A 22013-nucleotide genomic window follows, 5' to 3' on the forward strand; every position below is an offset into this window, starting at 1 on the left:
CCTCAGCCCAGCACCACCCAAGCATCCTACTGCGCCAAGCACAGCAAGAAGCTCCTCGGCCGGCATCTAGATCCAATCCTGCCAGCCACCCAACCCCCCACGTAGCGCAACTCGTGGTGTACCACCTCGCCTGCGCCCCGCCCACCACACAACATCTCGCCTGCCTCTCGCGAGTCTCCGTTGCATGTCACGTGCAGCGCCCTCTTGGCATCTCGCGTCAAACATTGCCACGTCGCAGATTCCGATCTCACAGACAGAAGGAATGATTGTCACCGGCTGCCCTGCTCCTTCTGCTGCACCACAAGCTCCAGCGGGGAGGGCCAGTCAGACGCGCCCGCCTATGTGGCTGGCACTCACTGGCACACCGAAGCGGAACGGAGGCGGAAGCGGAAGCAGAGGCAGGGCCCAGAACCGCGAGGAACGGAACGAAGAAGTGAGCCAAGGATGAATCAGCCACATCCCTCCATCTACGTCACTGACAGCCGGGGGGCACAGCTCAAAGAGGAAGATGTGTAGTACAAGTGCGGACCAAGGCTTGACTCCATCCCTGGCCTGTTCCAATCCTAACTATCATACGCTCCACTGTACCATTCTCATACAATGGCGTCTTCAGCTTACCTCAAGGCTGCCACGCATCTCTGGCCCACCTTGCAGTCTTTCCCCTCCACCTTCCACGCCTTCTTCACCTCTCACCCCGTCCTCTCCCTTGAGTCATGGCTCACCTACTATGCCACCGTAGACCCCCTCCACACCGCCATTGTCCTCTGTACGATCTCAGCTACAGCCTGCTATGTGATGCAACAGATCACCGGTAACGCCTCACAGGTGGACCGCATCTGGACCTTTGCACCAGTCTGGTACGGAGCTCACTTTGCAGTACAGCCCGTCGTCGCTGCGAAACTCATTTCCTCTGGTTGGGCCAATGAAGCTCTCCTCAACTCGGCTGGTCCTATTGCCAAGCTCACTTTCTACGGTCGCAAAGTTTTTTCCAGTCCCGACACTTCTGCTCATCTCCAGCCCAGGCTAGCGCTCATGCTCGGTCTTCAGCTCCTTTGGTCATCCCGCCTCTCTTACAATGCTTGGAGGAGAGGCTTCTTCAAGCTGAGCGAGGAGGACTACCGGTGGCCTGAGCTCAGGAAGGGCATGAGCAGGCCTCTCTGGGAAGTCTTTTCCCTCTTTTTCATCGCCATTGCACAGAACATCCTCTTGGCCATGACCGCCCTCCCTCAATACCTCCTCCTCACCACTACCTTCTCTGCGCTCAACCAACTCAGCCCCAAGCCCAGCCTACAGCTGACCACGGCCGACTATATCTTGGCATCTGTATTCGTCTTCAATCTGCTGCTAGAGTTCATGTCCGACCATCAGCAGCAGTGCTACCAGAACTTCAAGAGGGACATGGTCAACCCCATGTTTGGTCTTCCGAGGGAGAGGAAGGGCAGGGACGATTTCGTCATGTTCGATCTCTTCAGAAAGGACACCGACGTCTTCAATGAGGACGACAAGAAGCGGGGCTTCATCACAAAGGGCCTCTGGAGTCTGGCTAGACATCCCAATTTCGCCTGCGAGCAGATGGTCTGGTGGCTCCTCTTCCTCTTCGTGCCCATCACATTCTACCACTCCATCTCCGCCCCTGCTTCTAGTTCACTAGTCGACCTACTCAAGGCGTACCACCCCCTGGTGGCTACATATGCCATTCTCTCGCCCGTGGCCATGTCGATCCTCTTCTACGCCTCGACGGACTTCACTGAGAAGATGTCCACGAGCAAGTACCCTCTCTACAAGGAGTACCAGAAGTGCGTCGACTCGTTCAACCCGCTGATCACTGGCGTCAAGACGCTGCTCTTGAATGTCAGGGGTGACGGTAAGAAGGCTTGGGAAGGTACGTGGGGTAAGGTGGAGAAGAAGCAGTGAAAGAAGTGGACAATTCGACAGGTGGAATTGAGAGATGCTGGAATGACACTGGCGAACGAGTAATGGAAGCATCCGGAATTTGAGATTAGAAACATGCACATGCTGCGCGATGCCAGACCTTCATGTCCATATCATGTGAAATTGATACCAAGACCTCAACAAAGCAAAGACTGAACAGTGAGCGCATATACTGACCGAATCTCACTGTGAGCTGTGCGATGCCGGTGGGCAGTGGAGTCGAGGCAGTTCCGCCAAGTTGCTGCAGCATTTCGGCGCGCCCGCCTCGCTCGGGGAAAGTAACACTTCCGTCGGCCAGACAGTACAGCCCTGCCAGCCTGCATCCCTCTGACATTCCCTTACTCGAGGTGCTGTACATTCTTTCCATTGTCGTTCTTCTCGCTGCGAGGTAGCGGCCGACCTCGTGCAGCTGACCCATCATAGCAGCAGCAGGAAGTCTCACCTCCCTCAAGGATGGCCAGCATGACCTCGCCTTCGTCCTCCTCAGGCGGAGACTTCTCCTCCATCCTCTCCTCGTACCGTACCCTTTCCCTTGGCACTCTTCAATCCCATCTCTCATCCCTCGTTGAGCCCCTCACCTCACTCCAGACGTCCTCCCTCGCATCTCGCAAAAAGCTAGCAGATCAGACGCGCGAGTTCAAGAAGTTGCCAGAGGAGAAGAAGGTGGAAGGATTCAAGCCGCTGTTGAAGAGTTATCAGGTCGAGATTGATGAGCTTACCAAGAGGGCAAAGGATGCTGAAGGTGGTCTGAGGAGAGTTGAAGAGAGACTGAGGGATGTAGTGGATCCTGTAGTGGTACTGGAGAAGGTGCTGGTGAGTAAAGTGGCCGAGCGCTTCAAGCCTTCTTCGTAGGCTCTGACCCTGTATCGCCCGCTCTCTACGCCTCATGTAGGACACGACTGCTTCTCTCTCTGAGCTAGACTCTCTCAAGGCCACAGTCGCCTCACTCACTTCAGAGAATGCAACTTTGAAGACCAAAGTCTCCTCGCAGTCTGCTCTACAGACAGACCGAGACCAGCTCTCCTCGAGATTAGCCGATATCGAGTCGTCCTTTGCTTCTCGTCTTCAAGAAGCTCAAGAGGCGACCGAGCAAGAGGTCACTGCTCGTTTCGATGAGCGTCTGAGCAATGCTACAGTCCGCGCCGAGGAGATGGAGCGAAGCTTGAGTGTTGCGCAAGAGTCGCTCAGGCAGCTTCGGAGTAGCCATCAGAGAGATACGGAGAGGTTGCTGCTGTCTTCCACTGCTGGGACATCGTCCTCCAGCGAAACACATCGGGACGATGCTGATGTTGGGAGGTCTCACGAGTACGAGATGATCAGTGGAGATCTACAAAGGGCCAACGAGCGGGTCGCCTCACTGGGTAGAAGAAATGAACAATTGCGAGAGGAGGTTGAACGGGTTAAGAGCGGCAGTGCAGAGGCCGGCAAGGCCGCTCAGCTCGAAACGACCATTGCCGAGCTCGAGCAAGACAAGACCAGGATCTCGGAAATGCTCAAGGTCGAGCAAGACAAGACTGCAAGCGAGCGCGAATCTCTGCAGAAGAGGATAGCAGCGCTGGAGAAGGCTCTGAGCGAGAAGGAGAGGGAGCTGAAAGAGGTGAGGGGTAAGCTTGAGAGGCAGGCTGACTACGAGGAAGTCAAGCGAGAGCTCTCCATCATCAGGATCGTCGAATTCGGTGGCGAGCTGGACGATGATGACTCGGATGAAGCTGCCGTTGCCAACACCAATGCTAAGCCCCTCGAAGCACTCTTGCTAGAGAAGAACAAGAGGCTCCAGGATGAGCTCACCACGCTACGAGTCGAGCACTCTGAGCTGACAGAGAAGTCGCAAGGATCGGGCAAGGAGCTCGGTGATCTCAGGTCCGAAGTCGGCAGACTGAAGAGGCTCAATGAGAGGCTCGAGGAGGACTTGTTGGAGGTTGGGTCGGGAGGAGGAGGAGGTCGTAATGGTACCAAAGGTTCGGCAGCAATGAGTGCCGAAGAAGCCTTGGATGAGATGGGCAGAATAGAGGTGAGTTTCCGCAAGGATAAACACTAGGAGCCCAGAGCCCACGACTCACGCTTCCTGTCCCCCGGTCATATAGGCGGCTTCTCTCACATTATCACGCAAGCCTGGTCAAGCCTCCGCCGCAGACGCAGCGACCAAAACGACAGGTGTTCCAGCGTCATCCAGCAGCACAAAAGCAAGCGCTTCCGCCACCTCGCCAATTCCTGTCTCTCCAACACCCAACAGCAATGCCTCCAACACGTCAATACAGCAACAGCAGCCCGACGTCTCTCTCCTCCCCATCATCCTCTCCCAACGAGACCGATTCCGCTCGCGCAACGCCGAGCTCGAAGAGGAGCTCCGTCGACACTTTGAGTCGATCACCTCGCTGCGCAATGAAGTCAAGAGCCTTCAGGCGGATAATCTGGGCTTGTATGAGAAAGTGAGATATCTACAGAGTTGGAGTGGAGGAGCCACAGGAGCTGCAGGTGGGAGTGGGAGAGCAGCAATTGCTGCTGCGAGGGAGGCGTACCCGCCTGTTGCGGGCAGTGGTAATGGTGGCGCATCTAGCAGTGCGACGGGAGAGCGGCGGCACACGAAAGTCCCTATGAATATTGCGAGCGGTAGTGGTGGGGAGGATCGATGGAGGAGCAAGTACGAAGAGAGTATGAACCCCTTCGAGGCATTCAGAGGGAGGGTGAGTAAGCATAGGACGAGAAGTACTCGCTGTTCAGAAGAGTAGCTGACCAATCACTTCGTCACTACTGAATTTGCAACGATCAGGAACAAACAAGAGCAATGTCCTCTCTGAATCCACTGGAGCGTCTCTTGCACATGCTCACGCGGTTGATCCTCGCAGATCGTCGAATGCGCATCTTCTTCATGCTCTACGCCGTCGTGAGTGTCTTTTTCCCAGCTGGCCTTCAGATTCCCCTTGTCGGCTCAACGGACCTGACGCTGACCAATCCTTGATCTTGCGACATTCCTTTTTTTTTTCTTCCTCCGCACGTGCAAATATAGGGAATGCACCTCTTCATATTTGGAGTCATTGTAGACTACACCTTCTATGGTGGAATAGGCTCCGATGTTGGGGGGACGGACTGCGCTGTTCCTGCGCCCGTAGATCCCGCAAGAAGATGAGGAGGGAAAGGAGATGATGATAGCGGAGGTTGCGAAGGTTCGCGGTCGTATCACTGTACGACGACATCACTTCTCGCTCTTCACTTTTTCACCCTCGCTCTGTACAACCCAATTCATCGTGTGCATTTGCTCTTTATTCATTTGCGTGGGTAAGGTTTGAATTCCAGCACTCTTCAATGGATACTTCCCCCACCTCCTCCTCCTCCTCCTCCCAGGGCGCCAGCGCCAAAGAGTACGCTCTCTTGCGTGCCCATAAACCATCTTCCAAACAGTGTGATCAGAGCAGACAAAAGAAAAGTGGTATCTGTGGAGGGGTCAAAGGACAAAGTGTAGTCAGATGCAATAGCCTTGAGAGGTGGATAGATCGAGCCCACACGGCGCGGCGCGGCGTGGCGTGGCGTGGCGTGGCGCGGCATGAAGAGGCTGGGAGTACTCACCAAATAGGGCGCCAAATGCTGGATTGAAGTCTGGCAGACTGCTGAGGAGCAATTGAGAAGCTTCGCCCGACCCGCTGCCCACTCCTAATGACGATTCGCCCTTACCAACATCAACCGCACCCGCACCCGCACCCGTCCCTGCCCCTGCCCCTACAGCCCCATCTCCTACTCCAGTTCCAAAATTGGGCGGAAGTGAAGTCCTGAGTTGGATGAGAGTGGCGAGAAGATAGATGGACATGATTTCTGACAAGAACATGATGAGGAAGGAGGTGGAAATGCCTGCTGCGGCTGCTCGGAAGAACTGGTGGTGGTGAGTAGATTGTGATAAAGTCCATTGGAGGGGGATATGGTGTCAGAATCCATGTTGAAGAAATTCACGAGGTGACGGTAGAGTGATCTTACCTGTGCTAGATAGTTCAATACAGCTCTCAGTCTGGCGACGATGAGGACCCCCACGAGGAGAAGACTGATCTGCTTCGACCAGGCGGCAACGTCGATGTCGACGCGGAAGAGGCGGAGGAGCTCTGCTAGTAGCCTGGACACAATGTCGGGTGACGATGAAGACGAGGAAGACGAGGAGTAGCTGAGAATGAGGAGGGAGAAGATAGTCTATTCGATATCGAGGGAGATTCAAGAGCCCGTCAACTGATGGTACTGGTAGCGCGTAGCATGGAGACTCACCATGACCAGACGCATGACACAATAGGCAGCGAAGCCGTGACCGATGAGAAGCCATATCCGTCCCGAGATCGTTGTGCGATAATCGGCCTCCCGACGTCTGGCTTTCAGCCGATCTAGCTCGTCTCGCATCGATGAGGCCAGCATGGACAGTGATGACAGCTCGAGGTTGAGAGCCTTGAGTTCTGGCAGGGCGAAAATGATCGTGCTTGGCATCAGACTTCTGTCTAATCTGATGCTTTTTCCGGTTTCTGGCTCAACTCACCTCGATCTTTCGGGCTTCCCCTAAAAGTCCTCCCAAGCCCTGCTAGAAAGCCTCCCTCTGGCTGTGCATCTGGCGCTGCTTGTAACCTATCAATATCTCTCTTGGTCTTTGCGAGATCTTCACACGCCTTGTTGAAAGACCCTTCTGCACTTCTGACGTCTTGTGCACTGGGCTCTCTCCGCCTGTACCCTCCCCCGGAGATGGTGAGAGCCTCGTACGAGTCCATGGCAGCGCCCATTGCGCCCGACCCTGACAATAGTGCTATCAGGGTCACGCCGACGACTGCTGTGCGTGCAAGCGTTGAGTCTAGGAACGATGACGAGGATGATACCGAGGCAACAGGCAGAGGTACCTTGAGGAATAGCAGGAGCCACAGGCAAAAGGGGAGCAGAGAGATTGCTAGTCTCCGCGGAAGCGCCGAGGCCCCACTATGTGGTAGCAATGTGTAGGTGAGGAGTATACTGAGGCCTAGGGCTGTGTTGCGAAGCGAGGGAGGAGGGCTTCAGGCATGGATGAGAGGCTGTAGAGGCCTTAACGCCGGTGCCTCTGCCTCTACTCTGGGGCTACTCACGGATGAAGCATACTGCCAGAGCTACGACGCCAAAGAGGCTCCATCTCCAATTCGTGACTAGAGCCGATACTTCAAAGCTCATTGCTTGGAGCAAGACGAGGATGAATAGGATGGCGCCCTCCTCGAAGCTGAGTGAGAGCAGAAGGGCTGCAAACGCTGAAGGGGAGAGTGAGAGTAAGGCCGGAGCTGCTGAGGTTGTGGCATATCTGCTCTTTGCAGAGCTCTGTGACGTTGTTGTCACCGGCGTTGGGAGAGCCGTGAGAGGCATATCTCCTGCGGCAGAAGGACTGTCGAGGGCGGCATGCTTTGCCTCTCCGAAGAGCCATGGCAGCAGAGTGAGGCGGCAGCCAAAGAAGAGGCCGAGGCGTATCAGTGGCAGGAGAACCAGGGCAGCCGCGGTCATGATGGAAGCTGCTCTGCTCTCGTCTCCCCAAGACGATGTTTGTGAGACTAGCTTAGTCTCTAGCTGTGGTTGTCGTCAACGTCGTCGTCGTCAGGAAAGGGTGGATGGTGGGTCGAGTAGCTGAGTCTGGCCGAGGTGGAGCTGGTCGCCATGCGGACGAAGATGACCCGGAAAAATGACCGGACTTCGGCCGACGGAAGCGGAGTGTGAAAGGGCCTTGTGCTGCTGCAGGGCAACCTTGTCCGTCGCGTATTCAGGCACCGACGCCCCTCAGCCTTGGACCCCCCGCTTCCCTTCTGCCAAGCGCTGGCTGCAACTTGGACCTTTTGCGCTGACCTGGGTGGCCTCCTTCTCCTCCCCCTTTCCTCGTATCCTCCCTCCTCGACCCACATCCGGCAAAGAGGGTCCCTTCGTCTTCAGAAGCAGTACGCTGCTCAGATTCCCGACTACGAAAGCGCTGCTTGCTCGCTACCACCCTTCCCCGCGAAATCCTTCCCCTCTCACGTCTGAAATCGAGCCGATTCGGGCCCAGCCCCCACCGCAGACCTTGCCGACGCTTGCTGCTGATCGCACTTCCAATCGGGCCCCTTGTGGTGTTGTCGCAATAGCCCTGCGAAACGTGCCGAGTCCTTATCGCGGCTCTCCTTACTGTAACCATCCCTCCTTTTCTCCTCGCAGAGACATCCCGACCCCTCATCCCAATTACGCGCCATTGATCTTCTGACAAGGGACGCAGGGATTTGTACTTCACTCTGCTCCGTGCTTGCGCTCGAGCATGAGCGGTCCAGGCTCGGACCCTGGCCCGCAACACCCATATGCCTACTTTGGTCGTCCTCAACAGACTTCCACCGTATCCGCGTCTACCAGTAGGCAGGGGGGCACAACGGCCAGCAGGAATGACAGCAGACGACCAGTCGCCTTCTCGAGTGCATCATCACCGTCTCTGCCTGCGTCTTTCGGTAGTCCAGAAGGAGCATTAGGCAACAAAGGTCTCACCACCGTGCCGTTCGGCCTTCCGGCTGCCTCCCTCGCCTCTGAGCAGTACTCGGACCACAGCCAGTCTCGCGGAGCCGGCTGGTCACCTGTCTCACCTTCTTCCTCAGCGGAGAGCAGACCGAGGGGCCACCGCTCTACATCCCAAGCCTCATCGAGCAGGCAGCCTGCCCACACAGGCGGCATCGCAGGCTCGTCGCATGTCTCTCCGGCGGGCTTCTATGCAGGACGGACCAGCGCTTCGTCCTCTCGAGACTTCCTGGTCCCCATTGGCTCGACGGGAGCTCGTCAAAAGCTCAGCATACTCCGGCCAAATCAGCGCAGGGTGCATTCTGTGTCTACTGCCTCCGATCTCAGCAGCCCACTAGGGAGTACGTCCACATCTGTCTCTTCGTCACGGACTTCTGTGGCCTCAGGTTACACACCGCCCAGCTCGGCAAGATCCCAAAGTCTGACGCCTTCTAATTCCAACGAAGGAAAGAACTCTATCTCTCAATATGCCAACGCTTCCAACACGACTCCTTCGCAGCTTAGTTCAAATACCCCTCTCCGGCCGCCTAGATCCATCAGTCGCAATAGCTCGTACTCCTCGCCCATGTCTCCATCAGCATCCCTTGCCCGCAGAGACGCGGATGGTACCAGCAGCGTCTCTCTGCCTGGTGCAATGCCCGCGATGCAGCCGCATTCTCAGACTTCGCCTATGCACAGCCGTGCTAGTGCGGCGAACATCGGTTCATATGCATCACCACAATCACACCATTATCAGCAGGAGCACGCCAATGCTCCCCACGCAAGCCCCTCACAGCCTCGAGTATATGCGGAGGCTACTAATCCACAGCCTTCCAGCCAAAGATACGCACATAACAGCGCGCCCTCGGATGTGGTTGTCAATACCGGTACCGTCAGTCATACTTCGACGATCGACAGCTTGGCACACCAGAGGACATCCTCAAACGCCAGCGGAAGATCCTCCGATCAAGCCTCGCTTTCCTCGAGCGCATCTGTGAAGAGAGATAAGAGTGCTGGTCTCAGAGATCGTCTGGGTAAGATGTTGTCGCCTCTTGGTGTCAACACTGGGAAAGCAGGCTCGCCGGGCACACCAAAAGGACTTGGGCCCGGAGAAGGAGGTAGCCAGCCGGGATCTCCTCTCAGCCCTACTCCGCGACAGATCAACGAGAGATCCAAGACCGAAGCCAGCATCACGTCTCCTGGTCAGCGGGATGATGTGGTTGTAGATCGGGCCGATCAACGTATTGGCAATGCTGGTGTCACTCAAGGGCCCACAACGATCGTCTCGTCGACCATGTCGTCTGGTACGGTGCCGAAAGCCCTAGGACTCGAGTCAACTGGTAGCAACGATAGCAGCGAGCAGCAAAGTAGCAAGCCGGCTAGCTGCGAACCTCCGTATATGTCGTCGCCCTCTCGTAGTGGTAGCTCCACGGATGCTGTTGTATCCACATCAGTGACAGGCGGCTCCACATCGGACGATCCACCTGAGCTCAAGTTGCAGCTTGGAGACATGACAGATTTGCAGTCAATGATACCCCAGTATCTCAGCTTCGACGTGAGCGCTGAGTCTGATGCGCATACTAGTGGCGCTCGACCTGCCCCCGCACTTTCAGGAAATCACATATTGCGGGTAGCCGACACGGCACACGATAAGTCGCTGCCCCCCACTCCCGGGTCTCGATCACCAATGACGACTCATCCTGCAGCAACCCCAGTGTCGCAATCAGGCTCACGATATCCCGCAGAAGACCTTCGGTCAGCTGACGAAGCGAGCCGGACTGCACTCACTGATGCTCGAAACCATCGTTCGTCGGACACACCTCGAGCCAGTGACCAAGGCCAGACGTCCGGTCCTTCTGCTCCTCATGTTCTGCCAAGAAAGTCGTCATCCGCCAGCCGCGACGTCTTCGATGACAATGGCGAGCTTCGCACAACTCTTTTCGACTCTGGTATCCCGTCTCCTCCGGCCACGATCAGTGGACAGCCTCCAAGGCCCTTGCCGTCTTCGGCGCTGCCGCGCTCACTCGCAACACCCCAAGGTGTAGAGTCTGCTGGGGCTCTCGATCAGGCAACAGCAAGTATGTCGAGTCATTCTCGTCCGATTGCCAACACTTCTGGAAGCGCTTACATTCCCAGCGAGTTACCGCGAGATGGCAGGGGACAAAATGCTGCAGGACAGATCGCATTCACCGGCGAGGCGCCCAAAACCTCTTCGCATCGAGACTCTGCAGATGCTGTCGAGCGTCGCACTTATGTCCCTGCTAGCGCTCTCAAGACCACGCGCAAGGGAGCTACCGTCGGCGGGGTCGCAGTGACAAACGCACGGAGCTCTCAAAGAAGCAGTGACCCTGGAGACGTGCCCAGAGACTGGAGCACAGTTGCATCCCCCACAGAGACAGGAAGTGCCATGAATCTCTCAACGGCAACCCCCGTCGGCCCGTTCTCAATCGCTCTACCGGTGCGGCAGGAATCGTTGAGGAACAATCGCCACGAAATGGAGCAGAATGGAGCCGACGCTGTAGAGAAGGGGACCATGCTGCCAGCAAGCGCATGGACAGAGGTCGAGACTGCCTTGATCCAATTTCGTAGCCCGTCCGATGGCTCACTTGACAAAGGCGCTCTCATCCGTAACGTCCTACTGCCTTTCCTTGCTCTCGAAGCAGAGACTCCGAATATGGCTGTCGCTGAAGGCCCCTACCGCTCGCCCAAAGCCAGACGTGCCCTGTTCTTCGACTGGATAGCCAACTTGCTTTTGGAACTGCAGCATGTACAGACCTCTGCAGACCGAGGAGCTATCTTGGAGAGCGTCGCTTGTATCATCGAGTGTCGGAACCTCTCCATTCATGCCCTTGCAGCTGATATAGTGGACGAGGGCAGATTCAACGGTACTTTTGGTCACATTCTCCTCTACGCTATTGGCGAGCTGAACAAGAAGGGAGTGTATCAGAACACGCTCATCTTCTCGGGTCGACTGCTTGCAGTCGCCTTCTTCCGGGTCAGAGGTGTGGCAGGCAAGCTTCTGCGAGCGCTACCCATCAACCGATTTGCTTTGGAGAGAGTAGCTGGTGAAGCTGGGTGGGAGAAGGTAGTGCCCAAGAGGTTCGAGGAGTACCGCCAATTGTACCCCGAATCTCTGAGAGAGTACTGCTTCTTGGATCCCAGGACGTACCTGAAGGTCCTAGAGACACAGTCCAACAACTCGCGCGCAGAAGATTCAGACGAAGAGCGTTTTCTGATCCGACAGGCTGGAGTCGAGGTGGAAATGACAGGCAATTGGCTCCGAAGATGGCAGTCAGATGATTCAGAGCTGTTCTTCAGCTTCTGTCGCAGTTTTCATCGTCAAATGGCGAGTCTGTTCGCCTCGAGCAAACGGCTGCGGAGGGTCGGCAAGCTTTTTTTTGGTGCGCCAGGATATGCGCACTTGGCCACTTGCATTCACCTCAAGTGTCTGTCCCTGGTGAATCGAGACATCCTCTCAGTGACTACGCTCTCATCGCAAAAGAACTTCAATCCTGGGGAGACGGCCAATGTCCTCTCGGGCAGTACTGCCGGAAAGCCTCGTCACCTCGAAGCTGCCAATCGAAGATGCACAGCCATCATTGTGGATATTGTGCGGGCTCCTTCTCGCAACAATGACGTCTTCCTCCCAATGCTCGATGTGCACATCAAATGTCTCGTCAAGCGAACGTCTTTATACGACGTGCAAGGCGTCTTCTGTCTGCTGGATTGGCTCGATGGCGTCCTGAATCATATGGAGGGCGCTGAGCTGCCAGTGGAGGGAAACATCGACATCGATTTTATCATTACCACTCTCTCCCTCTTGCTACAAAATGCAGACCATGCTCTCGCGCTCATGCGGACGATCGCCTTCTCCTACTCGAACTTTGCGCTGCTCATCAGCACAGCGGAGCATCGTCGGCGCTTCTGTCAAGAGATTCTCCTAGATCGCAAAGTCTTCCACAAGCTCTTCCTCTCCTGGTCCTTCACCATCCGAGCCTACTTTCTGCACCTGCTAGTATTCAGGCTGGCCAGAATCAGTGACTTCGAAGTGCCACTCGGCGATCCCAAGGGTAAGATCGCAGTCGAGGTGGCAGTCACCTTCAATCAGAGGCTAGACGAGATCAGGAAGAGACACAATGAGCTCTTGCCGGACTCTAGTGAGGGACTCACCAGCGATGAAGAGGAAGAGGAGGTCGATGACGACAGAAAAGATGGTGATACGTCATCGACGTATAGTCGTCTCAGTCGTCGCCCCGCTTCCTTTGTCAGTACGATTCGGAAGACGCCGTCAGTCCACCAGGTTGAATCTCCGGCCAATGGCATGACAAAGGCGGAGCGGGTCCTCGGCATAGGCCTTCCAGACAACGTCCTTGCAGGGGGCAAAAGCCCCAACGGCGGAAAGTCCAAGTCAAGGGCCGCGCAGTGGTTCAGATCCCTCAGCAAAGGAAGCAAAGGTCACAGTTCTGATAGTAAAGGAGGCATTGGTGGCTCTTCCCCTTTCGCAGGTGTGGACAATCCTACCATCTCGAACCAACCTCGCCTAAAGCCTGACGCTTTTTCGCACCTCGATCTCGATGATGATGACGACGACGATGACGACGATGACGACGAGGGAGGCTACAATGATGACTCAAGCAATTTTGACGATGATGCCAATGGTGTCATCCGCAGGGCGCCGCTCGGGTCGCGAGGTGCGCAGAGCGAGTACGAGTTCGACTTCGCTTCGCCAAGAGCAGCGGCAACGGCTGCAGCCATGGCAGAGAGCAAGAGCAGTACGAGCGGCCGTCGCGCTTCGGTGGATGGAGTTACAGTGTCCTCGCCTGCCACGGGGGCCAGTGCAGCAGAAGCTGCTATGCTGGGCTCGGACCAGAGCGGAAGCGACACGATCTTCGATCTGCAAAATCCCACGCTGCAAAATCCACCCCAGGCTGCAGTGGATGCTGCCAACGCCCACAGCAGCAGCGCTGGCAATGGCGTCACGCCCACTCGGCGGCAGACCTCGTCCAATCGCATGTCGCGCTCCTTTTCGCGTCGCACCTCCATTCTCCCTGGTCCCGCCTGCGACCTAATGGAGAGTGCCGACGGTACGCTGCACGACCCAGACGATTCGACAGGCTCCGACGACTTCGCCACTGCTTCGTCCTCTGTGCCACAACAGTACCTCCTGCAGCAGCAGCAAAAGGCGAAGGAGGATACGGCATATGCGGAGAGACTGCACGTCTATGCTACCCAGGGGCTGAGAGAATGGGAGGCGGTCCTCGCTGAGCACGACGAGTTCTTTGCTTCCATTGCGGACCAGAATAAGCTTGCGGCAGTGCCGCGCTTGCCCGTACAGTGGCCGGCTATGTGGAGCGATTAACCACGAGCCAATGCCGCCGAACCTCGATGGCGCAATGCTTCTCCTCTTTAGATATTCTCATTCCCCCCGATGGGCCGGCTCGTCGACATCCTTTCCACCTCGAAAGCACAAAAGCACTCATCAAGCATATGACTTTGCACCTCTAATCACCCACTCTGCCCCTTTCTCGCATCCTAATTTCTCCTTTCTCCTCCTCCACGATGGTCCTCCTGATACCCTCTTCCTCTCAATCTGTTCCCCCTGCAATACCCTCTCATTACCACCCCCTTGTCATCTCTCGACATATCATGTCATGTCAAGTGCCTTCATCATTTCCCCCCCTCGTCACCCTCCTTACGCTCTAACGCCCCCAATACCAGAGCGCAGCGCAATGTGCTGATGCAATTTGCTCAATGCTCGAGCAGTACAAATGCTCAAAAATTTATACCTCGTACCTCGACGTCGACGTCGTCTTCACGCTTGCCAATTTGTCTTGTCTGACTCTGGTGCGATGCACAAAGACTGTCAGAGGCGGAAAGAGTGAGGGTATCATGTTGAATCGATTGATGATGTGTGAGAGAAGACAACAGATGGAAGTGGGCAGGGACGAAAGGCTCTGAGGCAAGGCTTGGAGCTCGAGAGACACAGATGTGAAAGAGACATTTCGCTGCCGCTCATCACACCCATCAATCGTCATCATCATCGGACAGAAGGATCGCGTCCGCCATGGATCTCCCGTCCCTTCTCCCTCCTCCTCCTTCCCCTGCTGATCTACCGTTGCTGACCGTCATTCTATTGTTCGTCTGACTACCGCCAGGCGAGCTCTGCACAGCGACCTGCAGCACCTGATATCCCGCCGAGCTACTGGTCGATTCGGCCGAGGGCGAGAGATCGCGGAGGAATAGGGGTGTTGGCTGCCAAAGTGGTGCAGACGCAGGGGGCGGGGGTGAGGGTGAAGCCTTGCGAGCAGGTGGCGAGTGCTGGACAGCAAAGGAGCGAGAGGGCTGAGAAGTTGATGTTGCAGGGCGCTTGCCGAGGGCTTTCTTGCTTGGCTTTGACGGGCCGGAGGGAGGCTGGGACTGCTCTTCCTCCGAAGCTTCGACGCTGGACGACGAGGACGCAGTGGTGAGCTTCTGGCCTTGGAGATTGCTCAAGTCCCAATTGATTGGCGCAGCGTCCAGACTGTCGGACGACGCCGGAGAAGAACCTGAGTCTTGTATCCTTTTGGCTGTCGGTCTCTGAGCTTTACCCCGCTGCTGCGCCTTCTGCCTCTCTTTCTTTCCTTGGTCACGCTCGCGCAGTCTGCGCTCTCGACGGGCCAAGCGCTTCTGCTCTAAACGCTTCTCCTCCTCCCACACTTCATCGACTTCCTCCTCTTCCTCAGTGGAGCTATCGATGAGACGCCTTCTGCTCCGTTCGCTGCGCGGCTTCTTCGGCGGCGGCGAAGGCCGAGGACCCGAAGCACGACGACTGCTGGTTCCCACGGCCCAGCCGCCACTCATTGCGCTCATGTCCCATTCTAGAGGCTCCACATTTCCCTCTTCAGAAGACACTTCTTTGTCTCGTGCCCGTCGCTTTCCCAGTGCTTTTGCGCTCACTTTTGGCTCGTCGGAATTTTCGAGCTTTGGGGGTCCATTGAGAGCGGTTGATTTGTCGGACAACTCTCTGCTTCGTGCGCGTTGCTTTCCCCTTGCTCTTTCACTCAGATGATGCGACTCAGAGTTATCCAGCGCTGCAGAATCGTTCGCGATGGGTGCATCTTCCGGCGCTCGCACACCAGATCCCTGGGCAAGTGGGTCGCCTTGTCGACGACTGAACATTGTCGAGGATCCTGAGACGACTGGCTGGACCCCTTGATTTTGCGAGACGCGGGGCTGATCGACAACATCTTCCAAAACTTTTCGAGGCGAATCTGGTCTGGATACGGATGGTGCGGAAACACTTGCCAGCCTGTCGATGGATGATCCTCGGCTATTAGTGGCTGATACATGGCTCGAGGAGGTCACTCCGCTTGTACCAGGGGCACTCCATTCCTCGTCAGATCCATCTTCGCCCATCGCCAGGAAACCGGGACTGGTCGACACATGTGATGGTGAATGTGTTTGGTCACCGACGGGCGGGTCTTCGAACTGCTCTGGGCGGATCTTGCGTGGGCGACCGCGTTTCCGGGGCGGGCCAGGCGGCGCTCGACTGGCGTCGCTAGTACTGAGATCCTCGGTACCCTCCGGCCGAATTTTGCGGGGTCGCCCGCGAGGACGACGAGGTGGTTCCACTGCAGGAAATGATTCATCCCTACTTTGTCGCCTTTGCCGAGCTCGTCTCTCACGTACGAGGTCAAGCGGATCGCCTGTAATCTGAGAAGCTCCCTCGACTTCTGTCTCCGCCTCTGAAGAATAATCGGCGAAGTACGGATTGAGCTGCCTCTGAACAATACGTCCGTAGTGCTTCTCTTCGAGATGTAAGCCGTCCCAGACTTCGTTGTAGACATCTGGTAGTGGGCGGTTGATGGGAGAACAGGGAAGTCTTGATACCGGCCAGAGCTCGTCGTCCGGCCTCTGGTCTGCTGTAAAAGTTGAGCCAGTAGAGTTTGGGCCCGCGTTGATGCGAAGTTCCTCATGTGCGCCTTCTGAAGCAGATGGCGCACCAGTCGCGGTGGGATTGACGCTGCTTGTACTTCTTCTTTGGCGCTCTTCTTCCCGTCGAATCACTGCCCTGGCAAAGTTGACGTCTGGTGGTAAAAACTCTTGTGAGACTTGCGGGCAGTCGAGAATCTGCCAACCGCCTATATCTCTACTAGAGAGAGTGAGTCTGGCAAGCTTCGCCCAATTCCAATTTTCAAAGTCGATCTTTCTCGGTCGTAGCGCCTCCCTCTGCCTCGATGGTCTCCCCAGAGTCGGGCTCAAAGGCGGTTGTCTTTGGTCATGGGGCGGTCGTTGATCCGTGGGAGGGGGCAAAGGAAGCGGAGGGGAGTCAGGCTCAGCCGAGGCCACCGGTGAAAAGAAGACCTCTTCGCTCGCACTAGACGCTGTTTCGTGCCCAGAGAGAGCTCTAGGGCCACTCCAAACTTCACCCTGAAGTTGAAAAGGGGGCACAGCAGCGCTGTTAGTGTCGACGAGCCAGCAACCTGTCACGCACTCAAAATATTGACTCACCTCCTCTGACTCAGTATGACTTTCGCTTCCACTGTCAGGAGCCTGCTGCGATACTGCCGTTCCACCTGTATGATTGGCAGTCGTCTGCGGATTGTCGTCCGCTCCCTCGGCAGGAGACCTCGGTTGCAATGGTGATTGAGAGCGCGAAGTCATTGAGATCTGCCTTGACTTGCTGGGCGGCGAAAGCGGCCTGTCTGGGGAGCCCGGACGCTTTGAGCCTCGCGGTGATGGTGCCGGATGAGCATTGACAGCGACTGTTGGACTACGACTGCCGGAGGGTGCAGACTCCCTGTCGTGCTCTCCGGAATGGTCACGGTGTCGTTCCATAGCATTGCCTGACCCATTCAGGTCAACAGACGGTCTGGCCGGATTTTGCCGGTCATAGACATACAAGAGATCGTCCTGTACATCCCGCGGTACCAGGCTGTCAAACGTGTAAATGGAGGGCGCGATGGTAGACCAGTGCTGTTGAATGCGAGAGCGGAAGGAAGGACGGGAGTCCGGGTCAGAAGTCAGTACGACAAAGTGAGGCAAGAAACAGGAACTTCTCCGTCACGACTCTCTACTCACCTTGCTGTGCAGTCCCAACACACTCCACAGATCTGCCTTGGCAGCGCTTCTCGATAAGCCATGTTGCTCGATGACGCATTCGACTATCTCGCGACTTGCAGTGCGGTCCCATACATCGTCGTAGTAGAGAGCAACTAGATGCTCACCGTCTCGTGTCTGATCAGAGCATGACACCTTGAGAGTGTGCACTCGAGCTCTCTTAAGCTTTGAAAGTGGGCCATAAACGATGCTTCTGGCGAGAGACCGTGTGAGGTAGTCCACGTGCTGCGAGACGGAACGTACGAGGGAGACAAGAGTGACATGGGTGAGTCATCTGATCGGTATACTGGTCTGTAGGGCTGACAATACGCACACTGGGGGCTCTGAACCACAGCCTGGAAGGGCGGTACAGCAGAGATAGGCGAATGAAGGAATTAGCAGCTCAATATATGCGCCGTTTGCACTCGCGCTGCCATTGTGCACTCACCATTTGCCCGTGAGGAGCCCCCCTTCCATCGCCAGTCCAGGCAGAACATCTTCCTCGAGCCTCCTTGCCAGCGCTGACTTTCTCTGCGCTTTGCTCCTGCCCCGGGAGATGCTTGCTCTCAGGGGGATCCTGTCATCTGAGTCGATTCCATCAAAGGCAAACTTCAGATCAGACATTTCCTTGCCAGCTCTTGCGATGGCCAATTTCATTCTGTCCTCCTCGACATCTCGCGGACCGAAGCCCTGCCGATCGGCTGCGCATATCCAAATGTGCTTGCTAGTAGAATCAGAGGGCGTTGTGGACGGAGGAAATTTGTCGAGGAAGTCATCGAGTGCCTTGACGGCTTGCGATTGAGAGGCAAACGTGTATGCGCGGAAAGCCAAGGTGGATCCATGCGCAGGCGTTGATTCGGATTTATACTGTTCCAGCCTGTCACGCAGATATCGGTCTGTGCCAGGTCGATGTGCCCGATCTTGTGTGGAGGGTCCAGGAGGTGAAGATGCTGTTGGTGAGGCTTGTGCAGCAGCAGGTCTCCTGGAAGACCCTTCAGCAGCCTCAGCTCCAGGCTCAGCTTGCGAAGGAGTGTTTCCCGTCGACGTGCTCATTGCAGAGCAGTAGCCGACGGCAGCAGCCCTGACTGCTGTCGCAATTATTGGGAATTTTTGATGATGGTGATGGTGTGTGATGTTGGTAGAGAAGAAGAAGATGAGAGAGCTCAGACTCATTGATTGCCATCCTGCCTCTCCTCTGCATTCAAGCTCAGCTCCAGGAACAGGAACAGGAACTGGAGCAGCTCAAGAAGTATCCTCTTCCGTTCCGATGGCATTAGGCGCGTGTGTTGGTCTGAGCTTGAAATTGACGATGCGTTTAGCTTCTACGCATTCCGCCTGCTCCTTCCGAAGCTCTAACGTCTCGCTACAAACAACACTATCATTGGTCGTCAGGTACTTCGACGTTCGAAGCCCACGGTATCATCATGGTATGTATCCGCAAAGTTGGCGCCTTCATGACGTCCTTTATCTAACATTTCCGTTTACTTGGCACCCTAGGCACCCCCTTCAAGCACAATGAAGCGCCTGATCAAAGAGGTGCGGTCCCTTCAAGCCAATCCACCCGACTGTGTGCGAGTCCAGGTAGATGATTGTGACGTGACAGATATTCGTGGATGGGTACAGGGTCCTCGTAAGTGACTGACGGCGATGCCCATATTCGTATGCTGAAGCCATCCTGATCAAGTCCCCCGATCTCCATCTATGCACAACAGCCGGCACCCCCTTTGCCTCTGGCTATTTCCTCATCACCTTCTCCTTCCCATCAGAATTTCCCTCTGTTCCTCCGCGCTGTCTCATGTCGACCCGCATCTTCCACCCAAATGTCTCCATCAGCACAGGCGAAATTTGCGTCTCGACCCTCAAGAAAGACTGGTCCCCGGAATACGGCATCGGACACGTCCTCACTGTCATCAAGTGTCTCCTGATTTCTCCCAATCCCGATAGTGCTCTGAATGCAGAGGCGGGGAGATTGTTGCAGGAGAATTACGAAGAGTATGCAGCCACGGCGAGACTGTGGACTTCGGTACATGCGGCTTCTTGCCCGGTTGGAATGTTTGAGCCTGCTGCCCTGCCAGTAGCTACACAAGCCATTGCTCCACCGCTGCAGCGCTCGCTTTCAGACAATGCAAGTAAAGTACTTAATGCGGCCATGGAGGATAAGGTGGAAAAGACGGGTGCGACGGCAGGAGCAGCATCATCATCAGCGAGCTCTGTCCCCAGCAAGACAGCCCCACCGACGAAGAAAGTCACCGCTGCAAAGCGAGGAGTCAAGAGGCTGTAACATCTGCAAAGCAATGATTGACCCTCACAGTTCTAAATTGTCACGCAGTCTACGGTGCAACGAACTTTCAGGCTCACAATCCCACTGTCAAATAGCAAATCTCGATACCCAACACATGCTTTGTTTTGCTACATCAATACCACAGCTGATTTTCTAGAACATTGTGAATTGTGGGAAAAGCACATTGCGTGATCCGTGTCGCGTCTAGCTGTTGTTTGTTCCTGGCGAAATAGCTTAGACGAGGGTCGAGGGCTTCCAGAGCTCGACGAACTCGTTGACGGGGAGGTCGACGAGAGTCTTGTGGTCATCGATGAGCTTCAGGATGGCGTCCTGGTCTGAACTGGAGTAGCCATGTCCGTCAAGGTGCTTCTTCAGCTTGGCAGCGATGAGAGGCTTGGCCTCGTCCCTCCTCCTGGCGTGGCCTACAGGGTACTCCATGGCGTGCTGGATCTTGGAGCCGTCGTTGAACTCGATCTCGACGTCGTTACCGATGGACCTCTGCTCGGGGTCCAGGTAGCCTCGGGAGTACTCCTTGTTCTCCTCGACGTAGGTCTTGCTCCTCAGGGTGTCGATCATGGGAGTGGACGCGGCATAGTCGTCGTTGTAGTGCTGGGGCTCCAGACCACCCTCGATCAGGGGCACAGCAACCATGTACTGGATGCAGTGGTCCCTGTCGGCGTAGTTGGCGAGCTTGCCCTGCTTGGAAATGATGCGGATGGTGGCCTCAGTGGACTTGATGTTGATACGCTTGATGTCATCAACGGTCTTGCCAGCCTCCTTCATCTGCTTGTGCAGAACGACAGCAGACTCGACGGCAGTCTGAGCGTGGAACTCGGCGGGAACAAGCTTGAACAGGACGTTCTCCATGACGTAGGATGCGTACTCGCGAGTGAACTCAAAAGGCTTGCCCTTGAACAGGACATCGTAGAAGCCCCAAGTCTTGGCAGTCAGGATAGAAGGGTATCCGGGCTCCCCCTTCTTAACAAGGAGTGCAAGGTTCACAGCTCGGGAGCAAGCGTCTCCTGCAGCCCAAGACTTACGAGAGCCAGCATTGGGAGCGTGGCGGTACGTTCGCAGCGACTGTCCGTCCACCAGGGCGTGGGTGATGGCATCGATGGTCTGGTCTCGGCTGTTGCCCAGCATCTTGGAAACAACAGCAGTAGAAGCGAGCTTGACGAGCAGGACGTGGTCGAGACCGACTCGGTTGAACGAGTTCTCGAGAGCAATGACTCCTTGAATCTCGTGTGCCTTGATCATGGCAGTCAGGACGTCCTGCACCTTCAGGGGCGCCTTGCCATTGGCGACGTTGGTTCGAGACAGCCAGTCAGCGACAGCCAGGATGGAGCCCAGGTTGTCAGAGGGGTGGCCCCACTCGGCAGCGAGCCAGGTGTCGTTGAAGTCCAACCAACGGACCATGGCACCGATGTTGAAGGCACCTCGAATGGGGTCGAGAACATAAGGAGTACCGGGAACCTGGTGGGCAACAGTGAGGGTCAGGGCATGCTGTCAGCGCTCAGACTCTCCTCGCAGCAGCGTACACGATGCAGCTACACAACTGACCTTGGTTCCATTGGGGACCTCAGTACCGGGGACGACGGGACCGAGGACAGATCGAGCCTGAGGGAACTTCAGAGCTTCCATACCACAGCCTAGTGTGTCGAGCAGATCGAGCCTGGCAGTGTCGTAGGCCTCCTGCGAGATGCTGTCAAAGTCGTGGACGTAGTCGGCAATCTTCTGCACAACCTCGTCCGGAGGGGGGCGGACATTGTCCTCACCGAGACCGACACCGCCAGCCATCTTGGGAGCGGAGGTAGAGAAGAGAGCGGAGCGGGGGCTGTTCTTGGCCTGACGGGAGGCGCTCTTGGCTGCTACGGGCGAGGCGGCCTTGGAAGCGATGGAAGTGGAGAGGGCGCGAGAGGCCGAAGCAGAGAGGGCAAGAGTGGAGTTGGTACGGGCAGCAGACCTCAGTGCTGATACAGACGTCGAAGGAAGGCGAAGCATTGGCGTAGGGCGGATGAGTATGCTGGAGTAGAGGGAGGGGGAATGTGTTGGTGTGTGGTTGGGAAGGTAGGAGCTCCGGAAAGGAAGAAGTCGTAGGGACGTCTGCCTCGGCGACGAAGGGTCGTGAAAGGCGGAGCGCGGACAGCCGGGCAACCGGTCCAGATTCAGACTCCGCCGGCCCAATTCCGCCTATGCCTCCCCCAGAAAACCTGAGACACCCTAGCAGTCTGCCAGGAGG

The 22013-nt window shown here is 56.2% G+C and overlaps 7 protein-coding genes across 7 annotated transcripts; 4 read left to right on the top strand and 3 right to left on the bottom strand.

Annotated features, from left to right (window-relative positions):
• Positions 1–163: 163 nt before the first annotated feature.
• BCV69DRAFT_267936 (DUF1295-domain-containing protein) lies at positions 164–1914 on the top strand (the record flags this gene model as incomplete). Its single annotated transcript, XM_025490848.1, has 2 exons — positions 164–888; positions 961–1914. Exons 1-2 carry the CDS (start codon positions 601–603, stop codon positions 1912–1914), a joined length of 1242 nt encoding a protein of 413 aa, XP_025349674.1. The 5' UTR covers positions 164–600.
• Positions 1915–2233: 319 nt separating this feature from the next.
• BCV69DRAFT_281500 (hypothetical protein) lies at positions 2234–5263 on the top strand. The gene is made up of 5 exons (XM_025492009.1): positions 2234–2745; positions 2825–3943; positions 4017–4616; positions 4703–4816; positions 4940–5263. The coding sequence occupies exons 1-5, from the start codon at positions 2395–2397 to the stop codon at positions 5057–5059; spliced, it is 2304 nt and encodes a 767-aa protein (XP_025349675.1). The 5' UTR covers positions 2234–2394; the 3' UTR covers positions 5060–5263.
• BCV69DRAFT_281501 (hypothetical protein) lies at positions 5253–7540 on the bottom strand. Its single transcript, XM_025492010.1, has 5 exons — positions 7011–7540; positions 6440–6913; positions 6178–6359; positions 5899–6105; positions 5253–5797 (listed from the first exon to the last, which is right to left on the bottom strand). Exons 1-5 carry the CDS (start codon positions 7411–7413, stop codon positions 5393–5395), a joined length of 1671 nt encoding a protein of 556 aa, XP_025349676.1. The 5' UTR covers positions 7414–7540; the 3' UTR covers positions 5253–5392.
• Positions 7541–8055: 515 nt separating this feature from the next.
• On the top strand, positions 8056–13970 carry BCV69DRAFT_146219 (hypothetical protein). Its single transcript, XM_025489328.1, has one exon. It carries the CDS (start codon positions 8189–8191, stop codon positions 13772–13774), a length of 5586 nt encoding a protein of 1861 aa, XP_025349677.1. The 5' UTR covers positions 8056–8188; the 3' UTR covers positions 13775–13970.
• Positions 13971–16816: 2846 nt separating this feature from the next.
• On the bottom strand, positions 16817–18625 carry BCV69DRAFT_146200 (hypothetical protein). Its single transcript, XM_025489327.1, has 6 exons — positions 17942–18625; positions 17828–17849; positions 17476–17739; positions 17212–17370; positions 16906–17143; positions 16817–16824 (listed from the first exon to the last, which is right to left on the bottom strand). The coding sequence occupies exons 1-5, from the start codon at positions 18544–18546 to the stop codon at positions 16940–16942; spliced, it is 1254 nt and encodes a 417-aa protein (XP_025349678.1). The 5' UTR covers positions 18547–18625; the 3' UTR covers positions 16817–16824; positions 16906–16939.
• A 60-nt stretch (positions 18626–18685) lies between these two features.
• On the top strand, positions 18686–19950 carry BCV69DRAFT_146288 (hypothetical protein). Its single transcript, XM_025489329.1, has 3 exons — positions 18686–18920; positions 18991–19123; positions 19206–19950. Exons 1-3 carry the CDS (start codon positions 18918–18920, stop codon positions 19772–19774), a joined length of 705 nt encoding a protein of 234 aa, XP_025349679.1. The 5' UTR covers positions 18686–18917; the 3' UTR covers positions 19775–19950.
• BCV69DRAFT_292944 (2-methylcitrate dehydratase) lies at positions 19710–21816 on the bottom strand. The gene is made up of 2 exons (XM_025493819.1): positions 21335–21816; positions 19710–21247 (listed from the first exon to the last, which is right to left on the bottom strand). Exons 1-2 carry the CDS (start codon positions 21773–21775, stop codon positions 20009–20011), a joined length of 1680 nt encoding a protein of 559 aa, XP_025349680.1. The 5' UTR covers positions 21776–21816; the 3' UTR covers positions 19710–20008.
• Between the last annotated feature and the right edge of the window lie 197 nt (positions 21817–22013).

This window comes from Pseudomicrostroma glucosiphilum, assembly GCF_003144135.1.
Source record: "Pseudomicrostroma glucosiphilum strain MCA 4718 unplaced genomic scaffold BCV69scaffold_3, whole genome shotgun sequence".
NCBI lineage: Eukaryota > Fungi > Basidiomycota > Exobasidiomycetes > Microstromatales > Microstromataceae > Microstroma > Microstroma glucosiphilum.